This window comes from Gopherus flavomarginatus, chromosome 1 (assembly GCF_025201925.1).
Source record: "Gopherus flavomarginatus isolate rGopFla2 chromosome 1, rGopFla2.mat.asm, whole genome shotgun sequence".
Classification (NCBI taxonomy): domain Eukaryota; kingdom Metazoa; phylum Chordata; order Testudines; family Testudinidae; genus Gopherus; species Gopherus flavomarginatus.
Window position 1 is genome coordinate 32,207,656 of NC_066617.1, and position 26,698 is coordinate 32,234,353.

Consider the following 26,698-nt stretch of genomic DNA (forward strand, 5'->3'; position numbering starts at 1 on the left):
AGGGGGCCTCCGCTATGAACTCGACTGCACCTCCTGGAGAAGCCAGGAGCTCAGGCTCTAAGCCAACAGTACCTCCCCCTATGGAGAGAGACAATTACCATACCATCTGTAAAAAAGCAACACAGAGAGAACTTTCGGTACCGGGTGCATCAAAATGCTCATCTAGGGAGTGCTCCGCATTTTCTCTACCATCGATACCAACAAAGTACTGTGAACACTCTTCTGCGGTACCGAGTGAGCCCAGAGTACCACATGAGTTCCAGTATCCTGGAGACCTGATGGTTGGGGAAGAAACACAATCCCCAATACTCTCAGCATGGGCTGTGTACCACCCATACCCCACTCAGCGCACCACCCATACCCCAGTCAGCGCTGCCCTTGTGGTGACGAGTCAGACAGTGGCCAGGAGGAGGTAATTTCCCTGGCCCCTCATTGTGGCCCACCGTCACAATACGAGGGTCCTCTTCAATTCCATTGAGCCAGCCCATGGTCATGGTACAAGCCCCCTGGGGTAATCTCACCACCTATGCCCTCTCCCTCCCATGGCTGTATGGCAATCCTTGGGCAACGTACACATCCCACGCATTGCGGCTGTCCATTTTCTCTCAGTGAAAGTCCACCAGGTGGTTCTACAGCCTGGCTGTCCAGAGCCCCTGAGCCAGGGGAGGAGGAAGGTTTATCAGAACAGATAGAAGGGCTCAAAGGGGAAGCTACCCATCCAGCATACTTCTCCTCATCTCTGTCAGATGAGGTGTAATGCCTCCTCCTGCATCACTAGGTGATGATTTTAAGAACTTTATGGATCTTACCAAGAAGGTGGCAGATGAGCTGCAGGTTCCCCTAAAGGAGGTGGCAAATACACATCACAAGTTGATGGATATTCTGCACACCACCGTCTCATCCAGAATTGCCCTCACAATTAATAAGGCGATTCTAGATCCTACCAAAGTCATCTGGCAGACACCAGCCTCCATTACACCAACCAGCAAGAGAGCCAAAAAAAAATTACTACACATCTCCCAAAAGAGGAAGACTTCCTGTTTCAAAATCTGCAGCTCAACACCACCCATCTTAATGGATGTGATTAATGGACGAAGCAAGCAACATCATACCCAGTCGACCCCATACGATTGGGCTTGGGAGGACAGCATATTTGTCAGCAACATTACAGTTTAGAGTCATGAATTACCAAACGGTCATGGCCAAATATAATTTTATAAATTATGGGAAATGCAATGCATTTCTGGAACATTTACTGGAGGCACAAAAGGAGCAGTTTCAGGCCATTCTCAGAGGGGGTCAATTAATAGCCAGACCGGTGCTAGAGACAGCACTGGATGTAGCAGATACAGCGGCCCACCCGGTCTCTGTGATGGTGGTAATGAAGCAGGCTTCTTGGCTACACCTTTCTGGGTTGCCCAAACAGCTGCAGAAGACTTCCAGTTTGAGGGGCCCAACCTCTTCGCAGAGAATGGCTTCAATACATTAGAAGCAAGAGGAAGACCAAGGACAGGGTAGGCCCACTGCTCAATGAGGAGGGGGAAACAGTAACGGGAGACTTGGAAATGGCAGAGATGCTTAATGACTTCTTTGTTTCAGTCTTCACTGAGAAGTCTGAAGGAATGTCTATAGTGAATGCTTACGGGAAGAGGGTAGGTTTAGAAGAGAAAATAAAAAAAGAGCAAGTAAAAAATCACTTAGAAAAGTTAGATGCCTGCAAGTCACCAGAGCCTGATGAAATGCATCCTAGAATACTCAAGGAGTTAATAGAAGAGGTATCTGAGCCTCTAGCTATTATCTTTGGGAAATCATGGGAGACGAGGGAGATTCCAGAAGACTGGAAGGGGGCAAATATAGTGCCCATCTATAAAAAGGGAAATAAAAACAACCCAGGAAACTACAGACCAGTTAGTTTAACTTCTGTGCCAGGGAAGATAATGGAGCAAGTAATCAAAGAAATCATCTGCAAACACTTGGAAGGTGGTAAGGTGATAGGGAATAGCCAGCATGGATTTGTAAAGAACAAATCGTGTCAAACTAATCTGATAGCGTTCTTTGATAGGATAACGAGCCTTGTGGATAAGGGAGAAGCGGTGGATGTGATATACCTAGACTTTAGTAAGGCATTTGATACGGTCTCGCATGATATTCTTATAGATAAACTAGGAAAGTACAATTTAGATGGGGCTACTATAAGGTGGGTGCATAACTGGCTGGATAACCATACTCAGAGAGTAGTTATTAATGGCTCCCAATCCTGCTGGAAAGGTATAACAAGTGGGGTTCCGCAGGGGTCTGTTTTGGGACCGGTTCTGTTCAATATCTTCATCAACGATTTAGATGTTGGCATAGAAAGTACGATTATTAAGTTTGCGGACGATACTAAACTGGGAGGGATTGCAACTGCTTTGGAGGACAGGGTCAAAATTCAAAATGATCTGGACAAATTGGAGAAATGGTCTGAGGTAAACAGGATGAAGTTCAATAAAGATAAATGCAAAGTGCTCCACCTAGGAAGGAACAATCAGTTTCACGCATACAGAATGGGAAGAGACTGTCTAGGAAGGAGTATGGCAGAAAGAGATCTAGGGGTCATAGTAGACCACAAGCTTAATATGAGTCAACAGTGTGATACTGTTGCAAAAAAAGCAAACGTGATTCTGGGATGCATTAACAGGTGTGTTGTAAACAAGACACGAGAAGTCATTCTTCCGCTTTACTCTGCGCTGGTTAGGCCTCAACTGGAGTATTGTGTCCAGTTCTGGGCACCGCATTTCAAGAAAGATGTGGAGAAATTGGAGACGGTCCAGAGAAGAGCAACAAGAATGATGAAAGGTCTTGAGAACATGACCTATGAAGGAAGGCTGAAGGAATTGGGTTTGTTTAGTTTGGAAAAGAGAAGACTGAGAGGGGACATGATAGCAGTTTTCAGGTATCTAAAAGGGTGTCATCAGGAGGAGGGAGAAAACTTGTTCACCTTAGCCTCCAATGATAGAACAAGAAGCAATGGGCTTAAACTGCAGCAAGGGAGATTTAGGTTGGACATTAGGAAAAAGTTCCTAACTGTCAGGGTAGTTAAACACTGGAATAGATTGCCTAGGGAAGTTGTAGAATCTCCATCTCTGGAGATATTTAAGAGTAGGTTAGATAAATGTCTATTAGGGATGGTCAAGACAGTATTTGGTCCTGCCATGAGGGCAGGGGACTGGACTCGATGACCTCTCGAGGTCCCTTCCAGTCCTCGAACCTATGAATCTATGAGAAGACAGATCCTTCTCTCCACACCTTGAAGGATTCCTGAGCCACACTACGCTCCCTTGGAATCTACGCTGTGGGAAAGAAGAAAAGATATGTCTCTTAGCCATAGCACAACCTCCTCAATACCACCATATCAGTGCTGTTACGAGCTGCAATGTAAGAGGACCAGTGCTCAAAAGCGAAAGCAGTCCGCACCCCAATCCACAACCTCTCAAACCGCCTCTAAGCACTTTTGACAGGTTGGTTGAGGCCCCGAACAATTATGCCTTGCTACATCAGCTGCCATCTACACACCTGTCATGCCCCTTCAGAAGTCACCTGACCCTCTTTCACGGCAGTTGGGAGAATATCATCTCTGAAAGATGGGTCCTGGAGACTGTTTTGAAGGGTTACGCCATTTAATTCATGTTCCTTCCCCATTCTAACCCTCCTTCCCCATCCCCTTTCAGGGACCCTTCTAACAAGAACCTGCTTTGTCAGGAAATAGATTATTTGTTATACCTAGAGGCCATAGAACCAGTCCCAGTGCAACTCAGGAGCAAGGGGTTTTACTCCAATTGTTTCCTGATCCCCAAGGCGAAGGAAGGTGGGAGGCCCATTCTAGATATAAGGGTATTAATTAAATACAAGAAGGTGCAGAGGTTCAAGATGATCATGCTAGCTGCCATTATTCCAGACCTAGGGCAAGGAGATTGATTTCCGGCCCTTGACCTACAAGATGTCTACTTCCAGATCTCGATACAACCATTGTACAGGAGATTCCTACAGTTTACCTTTGGACAGGACCATTATCCATACAGATTGCTCCACCCAGGGTATTCATCCAGGTTCTCTCCATTGTAGCGGCGCACTAACCCCTGTACAGCGACTGGAATTTATCACCGCCAACCTTGATGCAGTCCAAGTGTGAGCATTCCTCCCCCTACACAGATTCACCACCCTGGGATGGATACCTTTCTAATAGGCTGGGGAGCTCACCTACAACCACAAGGTTCAGGGCAAATGGCCTTCCACAGAAGTGACCCTCCATATCACTCTTTGGGAGCTAAGGGCTGTCCGTAATGCCTGTGCACGCTTTTGCCTTTCATCAAGAACACACACACAAAGGTCATGATTGACAATATGACACGTATATTTTACATAAATCGCCGAGGGGGCTGCCAGATCTCCCTCCCTCTGCACAGAAGCACTCAAACTTTGGAGTTGGTGCATCCATGATGTGCTCATCTCAGCTGTCTGTCTACCAGGGATACAGAACATGACAGTCGACAGTGTCAGTCGGAATTTTTCTCACGACCACGAATGGGAACCAAACTCAGAGGTGCTTTGAGATACATTTGCCCTTTGGGAAACCCTGACTAGTGATCTCTTCAGAACAAGAAGCATGTTCGTTACTGCTCCAGGGCTGGTCTGTGGAAACATTCACTGGGAGACGCCCTCATCCTCCCATGAGACAGGGACTTCTTGTATGCCTTTTCCTGGTTTCCTCTTCTATCCAAGGTCTCGTTGAAAATTCAGCGAGATAAAGCAAGAGTTACTCTGATTGCCCCTCCTGGCCAACACAAGTCTGGTTCCTTTACCTGACACAGATGGCAATATATCCTCCGGTTCCTTTTCAGCCCATTCCTCATTTGCGCTCTCAAAACAGTGGGCTGATCCTTCACCCACTCCTGCGGGTCCTCCACCTCCAGGCTTGGCTCTTTCTTGGTTCTAAGGCTTTGTGGCAGATTGCTCTCATGAGCTGAAAGATGTGTTGCTACGCAGCCATAAGTTGACCACTTGACATTCCTACCAAATGGAAATGATTCCAAGTTTGTTGTCATTCTAAATACACAGCCCCAACCTCCTCTTCCCTCCCTCTGATTTTACATTTTAGACCTCAAGATGTCAAAACTCTTACTCATCTCCCTTAAGGTACATCTCGTGGTGAAAATGGCTTTCTGTGGCCAGGTAGACAGATACTCAGTGTTTACTCACTCACTGATGCATAGATTCCTTAAGGGCATTGGGAATCTCTTCCCTGCTCCAGCCTAGATCTTAACCTAGTTCTCAGGGCTTTGACTAGACCTCCCTTTGAGTCCATGGGAGCCTGCTGTCTCTTACACCTGTCCGTGAAGGCAGCATTTCTAATTGCCATCACCTCAGCTATGCATATAGGAGAAATAGCGGCCTTGATGGCACGCCCACCATTCATGGTCTTTTTTAGAGATAGAGTAACTCTAAGGCCATATCCCAAGTTTTTCCTTACTTTCTTTGCACTTTCCATGTGAATTAACAGATCCATCTGCCTGGTTTTTTCTCCAAAACCACATTGTGAGAACAGGGAAATGATTCTGTATATGCTAGATGTTAGAACACTAGCATTCTACTTGGACAGGACTGAGGACTTCAGGAAATCCCCTAAGCTCTTCCTATCATTCACAGAAAGATCCAGAGGCTCTGTGATATCTGCTTAAAGACTATCCAAATGGGTCTCTGGTTACATTAATCACTTTTATCAAGGGCACAGCCTGCTGCCTCTGATCTCATGGAGTGCGTATGGACTCTGGACAATTTCTACCTTGGTCATATGCCTTAAAGATATCTCTATCTCAGCAATTGCTGGAGGAGCAACTTGGGCCTCTTCCCACACTTTTTGAGAACATTATGCAATCACTGGAGATGTGGCCTCCAACATGATCTTTGACTCCACAGTACTCTCTGTAGTAACAGACTCCAAAGTCCCAGCCTTCCGTGGTGGGTACTGGTCAGGAGTCACCTATAGTGGAGCACCCATAAGGACACTACTCGAAAAAGAAGAGGAAGTTACTCATCTTGTGCAGTAACGATGGTTCTTCGAGATGTGTCCCCCTACAGATGCTCCACAACCCACCCTTCTCCCCTCTACTTCAGAGTTTTCCATGGGGCTCTGTGTCAGAGAAGGAACTGAAGGGGGGAGAGTTCTCCCACGCAGTGCTAGATAGCCTGAAGGCAGATCACATGGGAGGGAGAGCGCATGTGCAGACTCAATGGATACTGCTACCAAAAATCTCTGATTAGAGGCGCACATACACCTAGAGTGGAGCACCCGTAGGGACACACATTTCAAGGAGCCATCGTTACTGCACAGAGTAGTTAACTTCCTCTTTTTATAATTATAAAAAGACCAAAATTGTGTGTGGCACTTTACTCCTCCTCCTGTTAGATGATTAACCTGTAGCAGAGTCAAAGTTTTTGCATACTTGCTCCCTTGCTTGGTGTTGCTTTTTTTTTTTTTTTTGTTAGTTATTTCCCTTGTCACACAAAGGCCGGTTATAGCAGAACCTGTTAATTTTTTTTTTTTTTTTAAGTATTCACTACATAGAGGGAAACGTTTACCAGCATCCTCTTGGGAAAACAGAATTGAAAGAGTGGCCTGAAAACTTAAAATTTGGGGAACTGGATTTCCTGATGTATCTGCGTGTAGTTTTATAATTCTTTCCTGCAACGTACCTCACTGCAGGCTGTCCAATATATTGATGTAGTTCCTCTTGTCCTTGAAAAAGACATTCAAGAAGATGTTTTATTGATGTACCTTTTTAACTACTTAGTTTCCTCCATTTGGAAAACCCTTGCTGTAAGTTTTCCACTTTGTGCAATACTTTCTCAAACTAAATAAGCCTCACAAGTCAACACATCTGTGGAATTGCTCCTAAAATAGCTTCGTGTGTAGGTTAGGTTCTGAGAGCTTTCCAGAGAAAACTGAATGTTCATGTAATGATCCTGGAAGGTTATAGTTTTGTTTTTTGTTTTATAGGTAACAAAATAGGCAATAGATAAGAAGACTGCATTTTGGAAAAATTCAGGCCCAAGTTTTTGTGTACTTTGCTTGTGCTTCATTAGGTGCAAAAATCTTGCCTGTTTAGGGATGAACCCAATTTATACATTTGGCTTATGCCTAAATTGGGCACCTACTTGGGCATGTGCATGCTGGAAAGTTTGACCCTGAGGAAAGAAGGTGAAACAGAAAAGCAGACAGAGGATGCCCCAAAAAGTTTGGCCACTAGTTACCTTTTAATATGAGGAGATGCAGCAGATTCAAATTGACTACTAAATTCAGAAATTAAAACAACATGTCCGATTTCTCAATTACAGATGACTTCTCAGAATGCTTTTAAAGAACTTGTCATTTTCTTGTAGGGTCTCCAAGCAGCTCAGAAGGAGGCTCAAATTAAAGTTCTTGAAGGACGCCTTAAGCAAACAGAAATTACAAGTGCTACTCAAAATCAGCTGCTATTTCATATGCTGAAAGAGAAGGCAGAATTAAATCCTGAACTTGATGCTTTGCTGGGTCATGCTTTGCAAGGTAATTTTGGCATCTTATAAGCGGTAGTACACTGCATGTCAGGTTTGCTTTTCATGCATGATGTACTAGATATTTTAGGTCATTACTTTTCTGAATAGATGCTGTATTTTAACATCTTACATTTAAAAATATACTCCACACTTAACGTGCATGCAGACCATTTTGAAAATGTAATTAGGGTGACCAGACACCCCAATATTAAGGGTTTTATGTTATATAGGCAACTTTATACCACCTGCACACACACCCTCCCTTCCACCCCCCCAAAAAAATGGTGTCCTGATTTTTCACACTTGCTGTCTGGTCACTCTAAGTGTAATGTCCATGCAGCAGGGAAATGTAGGAAATAAGGAAGTTTTGATTGCCACAATGTTTTTAAATCAAAACATACTGCCTGTTGTTTCTACAAAAGATTAATATTGACAATTTGGTATTATTGAAACTTCTAAACATAAAATTCTAACTATTTGTCCGCCTTCTCTCTTCATATGTTTGTATTTTTTGAAGACGGTACTATGTCTGCTACAGCATCTATTCTGCTTTCTCTTAGGTTAAACTATGAATAATATAGTTTAATGTGGGATTTTTTTTAATGGATCTGTTTTGATTGGAGTGTTGCTTTTTGTTTCCTTGTTGCTGTTATTTACACAGACCTAGATAGCATATCACTGGGTAAGTATGTTTAGCTTCCCATGTACTGTACAGCTGCATGAGTTACTAATTGTTCATGTACACTAACTGGTGCATCCTAGAATTTGTGAGCGTGTGAACAGTTTGCATGTAATATTTTGCATACATACTCATTATCACACAAGCTTAAAAAACACTCTTTCCCTTAGTGACGCCACTTAAAAACACTTGTAATAGTCGATTTTTAGAAGTTAAGAAGTGAGTGCAGCAAATGCTGCTGTAGATAAAACCGGTTCCTAATTTACTTGTTAAAGAACCTACAGTATGTTCCTATATAGATAGCTCAATGGGGTATTTCATCACATTATTGCTGTGGCTGTGACAAATAACATTTGTATTTGACATAAAAATAACTCTTAACATGCAGTTAATTTTTAACCTTTTGCAGATGATTTATCTTTGAACTTAAATGCTTTACAGAATGTGTATGATGTACACTGTATAATAGACTATTTTACACTTTTATTCAAGGCTTAATTTATTTTAATCATTTTGTGGACTCAGTATATATTTTGTCACTTTAACGTGATTAGCAAGGTAAGGAATATAAATTTAAAACATCATCCAAAACACCACATTATTTGGTTGCTCTCTATGAATACATCAGAAATACCTCGGACTGTACAAAATTTGCAATTCCTTCTGTATAGTTTCTAACCACATTGAACTGTCTTATACTAATTTGCATATATGTCAGATAACTTTCAGGGGTAGGGTTTTATTTAACCTAGTGGTTGTTCATAGAAGATTTTACATTTAAGGAGGAAGATACTCCCCCCCCCCCCCCCCCCCGTTATAGGCCTGTTGGTTTAAACTGTCATAGCTTTGTTGGCTTCATTGGCACTGAAATAATTTTACATCAGCTGAAGATCCAATTCAAAATATGTTGTTGCGTAAAGCTAGTATTCATTCAGGAATGATGTCAAAGATTATCAATATTATAGCTTGGATAAAATAGAAACTCGACAATTTAATGTTAATAACTTTTTATAAGCTTCAATAATATGTGTAGGCTAATTAAGTCCACTTGAATTAGAATAATATTTCTCCAACCAGCAGTCAATGTTGTAGTTTCTTCAGCTTTGGATATATTTTTAATCTGTTAAATGCATCTGGAGCATAGGTCAGGCACTTCTTAGAGGTGTTCAAAATTAAAATAGATATAGAGATATTCTGCAAGTATTTGCACAGTGCCTTTCATCTGATAGTCCCAGAACACTTTGCAAGCTTGAACTGTCGTGCAACACTCCTGTGACGTAGATTAGCTGTAGTATTTTCACTTTTCCCTGAGTCATGGTGAGATTAAGGTATCTGCCCAAGACAAGTGAGGAAACGTTTTCTTCTTTGAGTAGTGTCCCTATGGGTGCTACACTGTAGGTGTGCTTGCATCTTGCGCTGCTGGTTGGAGAATTTCAGTATCAGTGTCTGTTGGGCCTACACACTGTGGCAAGGCACCTTCTCAGTCTCCCCAGCCTCTGCTGCTCTTGGCCCTGGTGAGACAGGCTTGGGTAGTGCGGTCCCCCTTGGGACACAGGGGAAGTCTGCTCCCCGTATCTCCACCCATCCTGTTTAGCATATTCGTACTCTCTTGAGGGAGAGAGTACTGCCTCCCCGCCTGGTGAGTCTCGCTCTTTTGCTGCTCTGGGAGCAGGGCTCCTTCTCTTTCCGCTCTCCCCTCCTTCCTTCTTCCCAGGGAAGGGTTTAAAAAGGTCTCAGGCAGCCCCAAGTTGGAATCAGCAGATCCTAAGTAACTTCAGGTAGCCCCTCCTCAGCTGATTCAAATTTGCTACCTTCGTAACCCTTTCACAGCTGAACCTGATTGACCTGTGGTTGCCTCTCAGTTGATAAGGAGGGCCTTTTACCCCTCTGGGACTGATTCATACCCCTCCCTTGCAGCTGTCTGTCTTGAGTTTATCACAACACACATTGTCTCTACTCATGCTGACCCGTGATGCTAGCCAGTGTGTGTGGGCTAACCTTCCTCAGTTCCTTCTCTACCATCCCTGGCTAGAGACGGAGGCATTAGCAGTCCATTAAGACTATCATCTTAATCTACATACTTATAGTTAGTCTCCTAGTTACCTTTTCCCCCTTTCTTTATTTTATCCTTTAAAAAAAAAAAAGACTATTTTTTTTCTTCCTGTGTTTTCTCCCTTATCGGGGACCCTTTCCCCCAACTGGGTATGCCCCATCTGCTGGGCTTCAGGAAATGTCTTACTGGTAAAAAGGTGATCCTGATCATGAATAAGCACTCTCAGTGCATTTGCTGCCTCAGAGAAGGCCACATACAACAGAAGTGTGGTCTTTGCCAACAACTCCGGCCAAGATCCCACAAAGATCAAGCTCCACCAGAAGATTATCTTCATGGAGGCAGCTCTCCAACCGAAGTCACATGATAGCCTTCTAGATCTAAGGGCTGCAGGTCAAAGAAGCAGGCTGCAGACCCTTCTCTCAAATCATCTAAGAAGAGAACGGGAAGCCCCCATAGTGAGCCCCAAGATAGTGAATCACTATCTCACTTGGTATCTTTGCCAGCACCAGGGCCATCTTAGTCTAGCATGCATGGCTCACAGAAACCGACAGTGTTTGGTACCACTGACAGGCCTATGGACCCAATGGGTACAGGCACTGAGTCATTGGCACTGAAGGACAGGAGTAAGAACTCCTCTAAAAAGACACTCCCCGTATGCAAGCCCACATCGGTATCACCAGCAATGGCTTGCTGGCACAGGAGTGACTGATGCAGATAAGATCCTCTCACCACCAGCACTGACACCAGGACAATCAGTATAGGCGGAACTCCGCCATTCAAAAGACCTCCGCATGCCAGCTGCACTGGAGTCTCCTCCTCTTGGTTTCAAGACCTCTGCACCGAGCCTCCTGAGACTGAGAGGAACAGAAAGCCAGTATTGAAAAGGAAATGACTCAAGGACAGTATCCTCCTCTTTTCCAGACAAAGCTATCATGCCTTCTCCCCCATCTTCGGCAGACGACTTTCATCTCTTTCAGGAACTGGCAAAGAATTTGGCAGACACTCTCCAGCTTCCACTGGAGTAAGTCAAGGATACCCACCCTCAACTCCTTGATAGCTTCCATTCTTCGGCCTCCTCAAAGATCTCCCTCCTGATTAATGAGGCCATTTTTACGGGGAGGATGAGATAAAGTTTCTATATAACATAAAGCCCTTAATGTCGGGATGTCTGGTCACACTAATTACTCCTCCAGGCAGGAGCCATAGAACTACCTCAACGTCCTAGGCAGGTGAACCACTGGGCTGGGGGAGGCTACTCCCTGCTCTGCCCCTTCCACCCGAGTGAGAGTGCACCTTGCGCCCACTGCCCAGAGGGTTAGAGTGCAGCAGTGGCGCTGCAGCCGCCCCAGCCCGCCTGGAGCCCAGCATGCCCCAGCCTCTTCTACCCGCCCCCAGTGCAGTCTGTCCTGGAAGTGACGTCACTTCCACCCTGGACTCAGCACCGTCCTAGCGTCAGCCCTGCTCATTATTTCCTAATACCCAAAAGGAAGGGAGGTTGGAGACCCATACTAGACCTCAGAGCTCTCAAGAAGTTTGTCAAGTCTCTAAAATTCAAGATGATCATTCCAGCATTGGAACAGAGACACCAATTTTCAGTCCTCAACCTCTAGGGTGCCAATTTTTACATCTCAGTCCTACTGGCTCACAGATGATTTCTCAGATTCACTCTGGGACACGACCACTACCAATGCAGAGTGCTCCCCTTCGGGCTATCATCAGCTCCAAGAGTATTTTCCAAGGTTTTCTCAGTGGTGGCCATTCATTTACACTCTCAAGGGATAAAGATTTGCCCATACCTGGATGATTGTCTGCTCAGAGCCTGATTTCTCTAGGAGGCTCACCAAGTCACAGACACTTCAATATATTTGTTTACAGAACTGGATCAACAGATCAACACTCAGAACTCAACCCTCACTCCAGTGCAATGCCTGGAATTCACAGGGACCAACCTTGACACGTTACAGGCCAAAGCCCTCTTACCTCAACACAGGTCCCTATCCTTAGTCACACTTATAGACACCATTCAAAGCAGCCCACAACTCTTCAGACATATGGCAGCGGGCACAGTGGTGATACCTCATACCAGGCTTCACATAAGATGCCGCCAAATGCAGTTCAGCTTGGTTTGCAGACCGAACAAAGATAGGTTAGACAAACCCCTATCACTTACCCACAAGGATCAAAAACTTCTTAAACTAGTGGAAGAACCCAGACAATGTTTGCAAGGGGATCCCCTTCACACAAACATCACCGTCATTGCTCCTCACCACCAACACATCGCTCATAGGGTGGGGTGCACACCTGAATGGTCTCATGACACAAGGCAAATGGTCACCCATGGAGATATTCCTCCACATCAATCTCCTTGTGCTGAGAGTGGTCAGGAATGCCTGTGCCCATTTCCTCCCACTGATCACAGGATCACACACAAAGATCCTGACAGGCAACATAGCCTGTATATACTACATCAGTTGACAAGGGGGGAGCCAGATCACCTTCCCTATACGCAGAAGTGATGAGATTATGGAATTGGTGCCTCTGACATAATGCTACATTGTCCGTGGTGTATCTGGTACTCAAATCTCAATAGCGGACAGTCTCTGTCACAAATTTCCACACAATCACGAGTGGGAGATATACCCATCAGTACTTCATGACCTATTTAGATGGTAGGGGACACTGTCTTCGCCACTCACCTGAACAAGAAGTGTCCACACTACTGCTCCTGAGCGGGGATGGGACAACACTCTTTAGGCGATGCTCTCCTTCTCCCTTGGAACAGGGACCTTCTCTACACCTGCCCTCCATTTCCCCTACTGTTAAAGGTCCTGCTGAAAATATAAAGGGGCAGAGCTTGTGTCATTCTGATTGCCCCTACTTGGCCAAGATTGACCTCATGGCTCGGAGAGAGATCATGTCCGCTGATCTCTCTCTGAGTCACTCCATACCTGCTCTCACAGAAAAAAGGAAATACCCTATATCCCAACTTGGGAGTGCTCCACCTCAAGGCATGGCTTCTGTTTGGTTCCAACATCTAGAAAGCTCCTGTTCAAGAGAGGTACAAGAGATTCTATTACATAGTAGAAAGTCTTCGACATGACACACTTACCTGCAGAAATGGTCCAGGTTTCAGATTTGGTTCATGTCCCAACAGATCTCTCCAGCATCCGCAGCTCTTCCACATATAGACTATACTTTAACCCTAAAAAGGTCTGGTCTATATCTGAGCTCTCTGAGGGTCCACCTAGTGGCTATTACAGTCTTTCACCAACCTATAGAGGAGTACTCAGTGCTGTCACATCCAACTACAAAAAGGTTCCTCAAGGGCATATGTGACTGGGTGTGCATATCCCGCACTGAGCAAGATAGGATTAACTCTGCATTATGGGCGGTGCAAGCTGGGCGTGCTCCAACTGCTGCCATAGTATAAAAGGGAGCAGCCCAGCTCATTCTAGGCTGATCACCAAAGCGAGAGGATACTTGGTGGAGGCTCCAGGCCAGGAGCTGCTATAGCTACAGACTGCAAGAGCCTGAGGACCCGGAGCCCAGACTGGTGACCTGCAACCCTCAATGAGCATCGGGGAGCCGGAGTTCCAGAGAGTTAACCAAGCCAGGAAACCGTGAGATCCCGTTGGCATAGCAATTGCTACCTCAGTAACCATGGTAGGAAGTAGCCCAGGGAGGCAGGGGGAGTGGTATCTTCCACCCAAGCAAAGTTGGTGTGTTGTGGTAGGATTCCCTGCTGACTGGGTGATGACCAACTCTGTCACCAACAGGACTCTGGGCTGGGACCTGTTTAGAGAGGGAGGGCCCGGGTCCCCCATCGCGGCTGCCACCTTCCCCTAGGGAGCAACCTGCTTCCCTGACTCTGGCCACTAGGCCACACAGCCCTGACCCCAAGGGCCATCATATTGACTTTGACCTCTAGGCCATGGTGTTTTCAGCCTGAGGACTATTTGGAAGACTATAAGCCCCAAAGGAGGATAGGGTGTGCATACCTCCCGACAGCATAGTAAACCTCTTCCCTCAACCTGGACTTCCGACCCCACATGGGACCTGAGCCTTGGACTGAAAGGACTGACTAGGCCCCCCTTTGAACCCATGGCCACCTGTTCACTAATGTCCCTAGCCATGAAAACAGCCTTCCTGGTAGCAATTACCTCGGCCAGGAGAAAAGGAGAGAAAGCAGCTCTGATGGCACATCCTTCCTACATGATATTTCTTCCGCACAAGGTTATGCTCAAGCCACACCCAAAATTCATCCCTAAGGTGAAACCCTCTCAGTCTCACATGAATCAGTTGATTCGTCTTCCAATCTTCTGCACCAACCCTAACCGAGACAACATGGAGGACTATATTGCTTACCTTGGATGTCAGAAGAGCCCTGGTCTACCTAAGGACAGGACAAAGGCTTCAGGAAGTCCTCTAGACTTTTCCTCTCTGTAACGGAAAGATCCAAGGGCTCAGCAATATTGGCCCAAACACTTTCCAAGTGGGTCTCAAATGGTGCTGTCATCTGTAACTGTTGCAAGTCCTGGCCCTCTAGAAGGGGTACTGCTCAGGAGTCACCTACAGTGAAGCACCCATAGAGGTGCTACTCGAAGAAGTTACTCACCTTGTTCAGTAACAATGGTTATTAGAGATGTGCACCCATAGGTGCTCTGCAACCCACCCATCTCCCCTCTACTTCAAAGTTCTTGTCTTGACTCTGCAATAGAGAAGGAACTGAGGAGGGTTAGCTGTCTGGCCTCATGGTGTGCCATGAGGAGAGACAGCGCATGCGTGGGCACAACAGACGCTGCTACTGAAGGTCTCCAATCAGCAGTGCAGGGACGCAAGCACACCTACAGTGGAGCACCCCTAAGGGGACACATCTCGAAGAACCATTGTTCCTGCACGAGGTGAATAATTTTTTTTTCTAGTATTGCATCTAATTGGGAAAAATATTATGATCTAGAATGACAGAGTGGCTGAAGCTATTTTCTGATGTAGTAGGTCTCTTGCTTCCCTAAAAAGTCCTGCTTCCACTGATAGCAATGGCAAAATTCCCATTGACCTCAAGAGAAACAGGATGAAACCCAAAATAGAACACCAACTCCCTTCATCAGAGTAACGTTTATCCATATTAGCCCTATGCATACGGCAAAGTGGAATTGTATTAATGCATTAAACCTTTCTGAACTTAAAAACAACTTTCTTTTAAAAGACCAAAAAAAAAGTCATAATTAAAAGGAAAAAAAAGTGGTTTTGTCTCCTATGCTGAGAAAGTCATTCCTCTTCAGGTGTATGTCGCACACACTCATACATGCACTGGTCACAGTGATGTAGTTAGGTCAAGTTCCATCCTGTGCTGTTTTACAGTATGTGGCAACTAACAAGACAGCTGCACTGATTGATTTCCCAATTCATTTTATAAACAGAGAATAAATTATATCCTGAATACATGTACAAAGTTACAGTGGGTTTTGTCCACCACTATCCTGATGTGTTATTACAGCTTTGTAAGTCACAATCTGCTTGTACTATATTTTATTGCTTATGGTAGGACTTTCTTCCACCTCTCCTCTCCCTTTCTCATTCAGACTGACAATATAGCAACTGTTCATGAAATGTTGCTAGAGTGACTAATTTCTGTATGACCACTAGAATTGTTTTTCTCGTTAACGAGATCTGGTTATTTGTGAATGTGACTCACGGCCATGAATGAGCTGATCAGTCTTGGGAAGGAAGCAAGGCAAGTGTCATTTCCTCAGAATGAAATATAAAGTCTCTGTGTACCCTTGTCAAACTAGGTACATTCTGATAGTTTGTCCTCACCTCCAAGACGCTCTGCTGTTCTTTGTCCATCTGCATCTCTGCTTTCATCTCCTGATACTCTTTCCCGTATCTGGCGGTCTGCTCACCTTAATGTTCCCTTTGTCTCCCCTCTCAGAATGCCACACTTGATTTCACTATGCCACCTGTCACAGCCTCCCTCCTTTATGCCTAGGAATCTCACTTCAAATTCTGCCTCAAAACCCATTTCATTTGGTTAGTACTACATGCGAGTCTCCACTGAGGGGCTTCCCAAACTCCTTCCTGGACTTGGATTATAAAACAAACATAAAAAGGAGTTAATGTGACAAGAAAACTCAATTGAGTCCACAAACAAAACCTTCTACGGGTTTCCCTCTCCACAGTATTTTTGATTGTCTGGCTTTTATTTTGTTGTGTTATCTATGAAAATTCGGTTGTATGCATTTTGTGGCAGGGGTGGAGGGTTAAATTCAGCCCTAGTGTCCATAAGTAATTGGGAAATATGTTAATTTTATCCTCAGTGTTTTGGAGGTCTTGCTAGAAAGAAAGGTATTCTTCTGTCTTGTATTTCCTCTCTTCTGCAGACGCATATTAATGAAATACTTAGAGAAGTCTCAATGTGGTCTCAAAATCTAAAGAGGAGCAAAAGGAGAAAATTTGAAGTAGTATTCTTGTTACTTGTCTGGCTTTGTAATATTGTTATTTTTATCCAATAACTAAAGTTATATTGTTAAACTAGTAAAAAAGTTGAGATGCATCATCTGGGTTTAGGTTGACAAGGTCTTTGGAGATTGTGGAAGCATTTTTGGATGTGGATAGTCTGATGTGTACAAAAAAGCAGCATTTGAATTAGCCCAATTTACTCACTACTGTATGTGGTTCAGCTGAGGGCTATCTTTCCTACTTCTTTCAAAATAATGAACTTAGATAAATATGTAGACAAACCTGGTATAACATTTATAATAGAGCTGGTAGGGAATTTTTCGATGAAACTTTTTTTTGGTCAGAAAAATGCTGATTTGTTGAAACCAAAACTATGGAAATAAACAGGGTTAGATGAAAGTTTCATCAAGAAGTTTCTCAGGTCCAAGGATGGAATTTCTAGAGAGAAAGAGGCTGAGATGCACCACAGAATCGCCTGTAGTTGCGGTATTCGTTTGTGGTGTGTCGTCTGGGACCCAATTTGGATCAGACACTTGAACACAGATCTCCCAGCCACATCCCAGGGGAGTGTCCTGACCACCAGGATGTTGGCTATTCTGGGGTTTATAGATTTCTCATCCTTTCTTGTTGGAGCTATCCTGCTGTGCCTATTTCAGAGCGGGGACTCAAATCCAGGTCTCCTGTAACCCAAGGGATATGTAAGAAATTCAAGTAAGGAAAATTATAGACTTGTTGTGTAATAAAGTGACTTTAGATTTCAGCAAAACAATATTTAATCCATGGGATTATTGGAATGTACTGAATAATTAAGAGACTTGATTTAAATATTGCATTTACTGCATTTTTTTAAAAAGAGTTCTAAAGTAATACTGTACTCAGTTAAAATGCAAATAAGTGCTACTGCCTTCTCGCATAAGGCGATACATTATATTGCTCTGTTTTCCTTTGTCACATTTCTTAGTTTTTGTGTGTTTAAATTACATTGTTTTTAATATCAAAAGTACATAAATACTGGACTGGTTGACTTAATGTACCATCTTGCTTTGTTTGCATGCAAATTTGTTAATCTGATGTTTATGATTTACTGTTACAGTGAATGACATGCATGCTGGTGTTGTCTTATGTGAACAGACCAATGTTTGTATCTGTTTTGTTAGAAGAGTCCGTTCTACTGCACAGCCTCTTTTTGCATGTAGTTTAAATATAGAGTTTGTAGTTCTATAGGGAGCTGTTCTTTAGGGTGGTATCATACTCTTCTAAAATTTAAATGCTTGTATACTAATAAAGTGCTTGCTTTTGTCAACCCAATCATTGAGAACAGTCCCCAGCTCATTTAGCTAAATGAAACAGGGAGTGAAGGGGGATTTTTTCCTCAGAATTAGGATGTCCCTTCTGATATCTGAGTAATTCCAAAAGAAGAGGGGGAGAGAGCTGTCATGTCTACTATGAATGCATTTCACACTGCTCCCTATTAATCTTTTCTTTCTGTCTTTCCTCCATTTTTCCAGAATTTCCCTTATAAGTACATCATTCTGTTTTTTACACAGATGCTCTTTGACACTGTACTCTTAGGCTGAGATTTTCAAAGGAACCGATGGGAGTTAGTTGCCTAGCTCTCACTGAAATTCAATGGCAACTGCCAGTGAGCTCTTTGGAACTCTTTTGAAAATCACCGCATTAATATATATTTCCTCACTGGAAGAGAAATGTAGATGAATTAAACGTATTCACTGTTTTCTAGGAAGCACTTTCAGTCCATGTACCTATGATGCATGAGCTTTCTGACATTATCTTTTTGGAAATTTTCTAGAAAATGTAGAAGATAGTACTGATGAAGATGCCCCGCTGCACAGCCCTGGACCAGAAGGAAGGTAAGAGAGCTCTTTAAATTGTGTAACTTGCCTTGTTTCCAGAAAACTAAATGCAACTTCTTTTCTTTTACTAAGTCACTATTGATCCATTAGAAAATATATTTTATACTGGCAACTTCTCATTTTACCCACAAATTCAGCAAAAAAAATATTGTCAAAAGAATAAAGAAAAAATACTTCAGTTTTGCAAAAATGAATTAGTGTCACTGTTCTTCTTTTAGTTCCTTGTCTTCGGACCTCATGAAGCTTTGTGGTGAAGTCAAGCCCAAAAGCAAGGTAAGACGCACTGTCATAATAACACTTGTAAAGCACTTTCTTTGAGAGTCATGCATGGCTCTTCTACAATGTTAATGAAATAAGTCTCACAACAACACTGACATAGTGAAGTGTTTTTCACTTGACTCCTAATTAATCTGCCTTAAAGTGACATTCCCCTCTGTAAAGTGACTGTAAGTGGCATTGTAGGATTTCATGTTTGTCTCAAAATTTCCAAATCAAATTTGTTCAGTTTTGGGGAAAAAATGTTTTCTTCTACTGCCAACACTCCAATTCAGCAAGCACTTAACTATGTGCTTAAACCTCATTGACGCCAATGGGAATTAAGCACATGTTTAAAGTTAAGCATTTGCTTAAGTGCTCTGCTGAATCAAGGCCTCAGTCTGGTTGTAGAAGTGTTGTGGAGGGTATAATTTGACTTACAGGATCTTAATTACGAATGGTGATGTGTTAGGGAAAAAAGAACCAAGTTTGACTTTCAGATTCCAAGTAGACTTTGAAATTTGGTCTAGAAACCACTGACGCAAAATAAGCTTGGAGCCACCATTTTTATAAAGTAACTTCTCAGATTAGAGCTGCACTTTTAAAATTAGACATTCCTTCCCTGAGATTAACTCAAGTACCTAGGAACTAAAAAAAAAGTTTGAAATATATGTACAATATTTAAAAAAGTTCTCTATACTTTAAGAATTTCTCCCTTTCTCATTTTAAAACGTTCTGAAGTTTTTTTTAGACAGTAGAAATAAAAATTGGTGTAGTAGTTTTCAGTATTCTTAGTAATTAAAGACTTTAAGACGGCAACATTGTATGTTATATTCCTCAAATGTTGTCAGTAAAGATGCACAACTACTGGGTATTTTTTAAGATCTAAGCTAGTTTGAAGTAAAGCTCCATTACTTTTCTGATCTTCAAGATGTTCACGTTGTGTAGTGGCTGTCAGTCGCACAACAGCTGCACCTTCTCTTTCCAAATGTTGCACACACCAACGCTTCTCCAAGTCAGAGATGCACAGTGATCATTTAGCATAGAAAAAGTTGTTTTATATTGAAACATTTCCTATGCTTTTAGACCATTCTTCAACAAAGCGTATTCCTTGGTGCTTTACTGAATATGGATGGGATTATCACATGCTTACAGTTAAACGTGCTTTGTTGAACTGGGTGCTGTAATGAGGTGGCCTGCCCCTTTAAGGCTAGAGGCATGAGGCTGGCCAGCCCCATATAGTTAGTCATGCCTGCCTCGGGATGAGCTGTAGGGTTTAATTAGTGGAACCAGTTGGGAACAGGGAAGGGGATTCCCCTATATAGAGCAGCAGGAAGCTTCAAAGTGGCGAGAGTTTCAGGAAGAGACAACCAGAGTGAAGGTAGAGTAAGAGGCTTCAGCAGAGACCTGCCGAGGCAGGGAATGGCAGATGGGAGCAAGTAGACTCCAGCAGGAAACAATGACTTTTCAGCGAAAAGGCTCCGGGAAGGACAGGCTTGGGAGATGCCCAGCAAGAAGACTGGGAGTATGCACTTGATGGGGATTTGAGAACTTTTTATTTTTGAATATTAATAAATCCAGCCCCAGAGAGGGGTGTTGCTGAACTTGAGAAGAGTTTGTTTTGCTAAGTTGATTAAGAGATCCCTGAAAAGTTGGGAAATGAAGGCAGAACCTCAGCACAGTCAACTCTGGCAAAGAGGGGATACTCAGGAGGCAGCAGTTTACAGAGATTTACTAGTTAAACAGGGCCTATAATTCTATAGCTACTCAGAAACACCATTGTTCACACACTGAACCTAGTTAACTCTGCAGAATGATGATACTGGACAGAGTTAAATTTGTTATTTTGTTAGCTCTTCCATAACACTACGTTTATTGAAACTGGCATCTTCTCATTTCCTGGTATCTATTTCACACCATCTCCTTCCCTTTGTAACATGGGCAGATGACTGCACATCATGTCAAATAAATATTTTATTCTGCTGAAACTTGACCTTGATCCCCATACTGCTCTCATTGAAGCCAACTAAATAGATTAAAAGCAAACTCCATGATTTAGTTTCCAAGGAGAGTTGACAGTTAAGTATAACTAGTGTAACTACTGAATAGTAAAAATTAAGAATGGGCTTAAAAATATATCACTGGCACACTCTATCAATGCTCTTATGTTTAAAAAAGAGTTGATTATTTGTTTATTTTAAATCCAGGCCCGCCGGAGGACCACTACCCAGATGGAATTGCTTTATGCAGATAGCAGCGATTTAGCTGCTGTCAGTAATGCAGCAGACACCATTTTGCCTGGTCCTCTTACACCTGTTGCAGAAGTGCAAGAGAGTGGGATGCATACTGATACAAGTGATACTTCTGCTAGGGAAAGGGACCTCATTCCCCTACCATCTGGCTTACCTTCTAAAATAGGCAGCATGTAAGTTTGGCCAAGCTGTACTAACTACCTTTTGCTTTTTTAAAAAAATGCATGTTGCCAATTTCTTATAATCTCTAATTTTGAATTTTAGAAAGGGGGACAATTGATTTCAGACTAACCAAGTAGCATTCACAAATCTGTTCCTTCTATACCTCCACAGCCCCCCAATGAAGAATACATATGCTGTTGTAATTAATATATTTTGAGACATTTTTAAGTAGTTTTCTTAAGCGAAACTACTTTAGGTTTGTTTGTAAATAGTGGATGCAATCATTTGATACCATGTATGCTTCTGTTTTGTTAGTGATGTGAAATGCAAATTCTAGTGGGAAAAATCTTTTCCGAAATATCAACAAGACCTTAAAAAGAAACACATTGTAAATCCAAAGTAAAGCCTATTAAAACAAAGCAATCTCATGTAAACTTACATTTTGTAGTTAATAATAAAGGTCACAGTCCTAATGACTGGGTGGGAAAAAAAACTTAGATGTATTTTGTATTTACTGTGTTTAAAATGGAGCAGCCTAAATTTAGAGTAAATATTAAAATAGATAAGGTTTTTATCAATAGTGTATGATCAAAATAACACTGTGAACATTCATATGAGTCCCATCAGTGCCTTTCCAACTACAGTACACTTTAGCTGAAGAATAGTTTTTAATGATTGATAATCACTTAATAATAATTACTTAATTTTATTTAACAAATTTAACTTTGGGGACAAATCTTTTCTCACTATTTATGTACTGAGATTACTATTGTTGTCAGATATTCATAGGCAGGGAACTTTTTGCTTTTTAGATACTAACCTCACATTCTGTCACATGTAAGCTGAATGCACTTGCCACATTCAATAATATGAAAAATTTAGCTGACTATCCCCATAGCTATCTTTAGGTTATAGATGCTGAAGTAAGGCATTTTTCACCAGGTCCCATCTGTCCTGTTCCTATCAAACTATTGTTTTTTTCATGGAAGTCTTCACTGTTAAGTGTACACTTTCTATTAGTTTTAACAGTTTCATATTTTTCTAGCATGCGCTTGAGATGTCAGAAATAAACAGTAAAACACTGCTGACAGCGATTGTTAACATATGCTGATGGCTTCAATGCTTTTACAAGTAGAATATGCTCAGAAGGAATGATATTGGTGATGCAGAGGGGGGAATGATGATCAGGATAGGCTGAGAAACCTACTTGTTTCAGCATTTAGTGTGTAAGATGAGACTGTTGGAGCGCCAAGATTTAATAACATCAAGGTTCAGGTAATATCTTTTTGCTTCACTGCATCTTCTAAATTGTATCCATTATGAAAAATAATTAGCAATGAGGCAAAATAAAATTCTCTAAATTCAAACTTTGGACACATTATAGTTGAGCCTCTGTAGCAATTTATTCTGCTCAGTAGTGGACTTCTCTTATTTCTGTATTTTATTGATCATACTTCAGCAGATGACTTAAAGCTTTTGTCTCAAACAGTTCTTAGTGACTTCCACATTGTAGGTATCTGTTTAATACTCTTCTTCCGTTAGAACTTGTATTAATTTACTTTCTGCATTATTACTCTTCCAAGTTATTGCTGATATTTGTTATTGAAACAAAGTTACCTCTTAAAATCCATCTCTGCTTCCTACTGGATCCTGCAGCAAAGTTGCAGTGCCAACTCTGTTGCATCAAAATAGGTCCTATCACAGCAGAATGGGAGGTTATTACTTCTTTGTAAGGTCATGGAGCTGAAATAATAGTGGGATGGGGTAAGGAGACTATCTATAATAGTAGGAAAAAGCAAAAACATCCTGTAATGTAAATTATTTATTTCTGTAGATGTTCACTTCCTGCAGTTTGCCTGAATATAAAAGTCCCTTTTGAGAGCTCAAGCCAGCTCCCATTGGTGGACTTTTCCCATTTTTTAAGAGTAAAAATCCAGCCCTAATTCAATACCATGGTGTCAGAGATAAATATCCAGATATTCTTTTAAAATAGAATTATTTAGATGCAATACCCCACATGTCTGCAGTACTGTACTGTTTGTTTTGGTTCTACTTGGAAAATTACACCATTTTAACTTAAATCAGTTTTTACTGCCTTAGTTAAATGAGTGCAGGCCCCTTTGTGGGCACTCGCTTAGCCTTGGTCTACACTGGGGCGGCGGGGGCGGGGGGAAAGGATCAACCTAAGCTATGCAACTTCAGCTATGAGAATAGCATAGCTGAGGTCGACGTATTTAGGTCTACTTACCGCGGCATGTGCACGGCACTGAGTCAACTGCTGTTGCTCCCTTGACGACTCTGCTTGTTCCTCTTGCGGCTGTGGAGTACCGGAGTCAACAGGAGAGTGCTTGAGGATCGATTTATCGCGTCTACACTAGACACGATAAATTGATCCCTGATAGATCAGTCACTACGCACCAATCCAGCGGGTAGTGTGGACATACCCTTAGTTCAGCTTGAGTGAGTTATTTCAGTTTATCTTAAACTAATTCCTAATAGGCTTAAACTGAACTGAAATAAGCCTGGTTTAAACCAAGATAAGAGGGTCTACACAGCCTTTTGCAATTGTTTAGCTAAATCAGTTTAAAAATCACACCCTAAGTTAAACTGGTGGAGCTTTCTTGTGTAAGTATATAGAGACAGATTCTGATCTTGGATATTAAACACTAGCAGTGATGTCAAGCATAAAGCCCACATTTCAGACCTGGCCCACATGATGTAGTTGTGTGCTGTACATGAAAACATTAAGGTTATGTCTACATTAGTAGAAAAGACGTGTTCTTAATTCAGTTTAAAATATCAATGAAGACACAGCAAACTCAGTTTTGCAGCTCAAGTTAAAGCCTATAAGGGAGCCTGTGGTTGAACTTGAGCTGCTAACGCAAGTTAAAATGCTATTTCAACCTGAGTTAGCCAATTTGAGTTAAAAACTCACCTTTTTTTGCAATGTAGATATAAGAAACATAAGTATGGCCATACTGGGTCAGAGCAGTGGTCCATCTAGCCTAATATGCCGTCTTCCAACAGTGGCCAATGCAAGAGGCTTCTGAGGGAATGAACAGCCAAGGGCAATCATTGAGTGATCCATCCCCTGTTGTCCAGTCCCAGCATCTGGCAGTCAGAGGCTTAGCCATCTTGGCTAATAGCCATTGATGGACCTGTCCTCCCTGGTCTTATCTAATTCTTTGTTTAATTGAGTTATACTTTTAGCCTTCACAGCTTTCCCTGGCAATGAGTTTCACAGGTTTGACAGGCTGTATGAAGAAGTACTTCCTTCAATTGGTGTTAAATCTGCTGCCTATTAATTTAATCAGGTGACCCCTGGTTCTTGTGTTATGTGAAGGAGTAGATAACGCTTCCTTATTCACTTTCTCGATGCCTTCCTGACTTTATAGACCTCTATCATATATCACCCCTTAGTCATCTCTTTTCTAAGATGAACAGTCCCAGTCTTTTTAATCTCTCCTCCTATGAAAGCTGTTCCATACCCCAAATAATTTGTTGCCCTTCTCTTTACCTTTTCCAATCCTAATATATCTTTTTTGAGATAGGGTGGCCAGAACTCGACACAGTGTTCCAGGTGTGGGTATACCATGGATTTATATAGTGCCATTATGATATTTACTGTCTTATTATCTATCTCTTTCTAATGATTCCCAACATTCTGTTCACTTTTTTGCCGGTTCCGCACTGAGTGGATGTTTTCAGATCATTTTGTATGTATGGCTGGGATTATGTTTTCTAATAGTATTTATCAACCTTGACTTTCATCTGCCATTTTGTTGCCCAGTCAGCCAGTTTTCTGAGATCCCTTTATAACTCTTCGCAATCTGCTTTAGACTTAACTAGCTTGAGTAATTTTGTATCATATGCAAATTTTGCCACCTCCATGTTTATCCCTTTTTCCAGTCATTTGTGAATATGTTGAAGAGCACTGGTCCCAGTACAGATCCTTGGGGGACTCTGCTGTTTACCTCCCTCCATTCTGAAAACTGACCATTTATTCCTATCTTTCGTTTCTTATTTTTTATCCAGATACCGATCCATGAGAGGACCTTCCCTCTTATCCCATGACTCATTATTTTTCTTAAAAGCCTTTGGTATGGGACTTTGTCAAAGGCTTTTTGAAAGTTCAAATACACTGTATCCACTGTATCACCCTTGTCCACATGTTTGTTGACACCTTCAAAGAATTCTAATAGGTTGGTGAGGCATATTCTCCCTTTACAAAAGCCATGATGACTTTTCCCAACAAACTGTGTTAATCAATGTGTCTGATAAATGTGTAAATTTCAACCAATTTGCCTGGTACTGAAGTTAGACTTACTGGCCTATAATTGCCAGGATCACCTCTGGAGCCTTTTAAAAAACATTGGTGTTACATTAGCTATCCTCCAATCATCTGGTACAGAGGCTGATTTAGGCAGTAGGTTACATATCCCGGTTAGTAGTTCTGCAGTTTAATATTTGAGTTCCTTCAGAACATTTGAGTGAATATCATCTGGTCCTGGTGGCTTATTACTGTTTAATTTATTGATTTGTTCCAAAATTTCTTCTTTCAACACCTCAGGCTGGGACAGTTCTTCAGATTTGTCATGAAAAAAAGAATGTCTCAGGTGTGGGAATCTCCCTCATATCCTCTGCAGTGAAGACTGATGCAAAGAATACTTTTAGCTTCTCAGCAGCAGCCTTGTCTTCCTTTAGCACCTCAATCATCCAGTGGCCCTACTGATTGTTTGGCAGGCTTCCTGCTTCTGATGTACTTAAAAAAAAATTGCTGTTAGTTTTTGTGTCTTTTGCTAGTTGCTCTTCACATTCTTTTTGGCCTACCTAATTATATTTTTACACTTGACTTGACAGAATTTATGATTCTTTCTAATTTCCTCAGTAGGATTTGACTACCAGTTTTTAAAAGATGCCTTTTTGCTTTTAACCGCCTCTTTTTACGCTATTATTTAGCCATGGTAGCATTTTCTTAGTCCTCTTGCTATTTTTGTTTTATTTGGGGTATACACTTAGTTTGAGCTTAGTTGGTGTTTTTAAAAAGTTTCCATGCAGCTTGCAAGCATTTCACTCTTATGTCTTGTCCTTTTAATTTCCATTCAATGAGCTTCCTCACTTTTGTGCAGTTCCCCTTTTTGAAGTTAAATGCTACTGTGCTGGTCTCTTTTGGAATTTTTCGCTGAACAAGGATGTTAAATTTAATTACATTATGGTCACTGTTACCAGGTGGTTCAGCTATATTCACCTCTTGGACCTGATCCTGTGTGCCATTTAGGACTAAATCAAGAACTGCTTCTCCCTTTGTGGGTTCCAGGACTAGCTGCTCCAAGAAGTCATTAATGGTGTCTAGAAATTTTATCTCTGCATCCTGTCCTGAGCTGACATGTAC

General features: G+C 42.1%; 1 protein-coding gene across 12 annotated transcripts in view; it reads left to right on the top strand.

Annotated features, from left to right (window-relative positions):
- The window catches only part of KIF21A (kinesin family member 21A), a 151,797-nt gene that overhangs the window by 97,441 nt on the left and 27,658 nt on the right, over positions 1 to 26,698 (top strand). For 9 of the 12 annotated variants that reach the window (XM_050936020.1, XM_050936024.1, XM_050936027.1 and 6 more), the window contains 5 exons: positions 7,417 to 7,582; positions 8,234 to 8,254; positions 18,574 to 18,634; positions 18,856 to 18,910; positions 21,100 to 21,317. In XM_050936020.1, coding sequence (XP_050791977.1) covers positions 7,417 to 7,582; positions 8,234 to 8,254; positions 18,574 to 18,634; positions 18,856 to 18,910; positions 21,100 to 21,317 — 521 coding nt within the window. The remainder of the gene's footprint in view (positions 1 to 7,416; positions 7,583 to 8,233; positions 8,255 to 18,573; positions 18,635 to 18,855; positions 18,911 to 21,099; positions 21,318 to 26,698) is intronic. The other 3 variants (XM_050936021.1, XM_050936025.1, XM_050936026.1) reach the window with 1 other exon arrangement.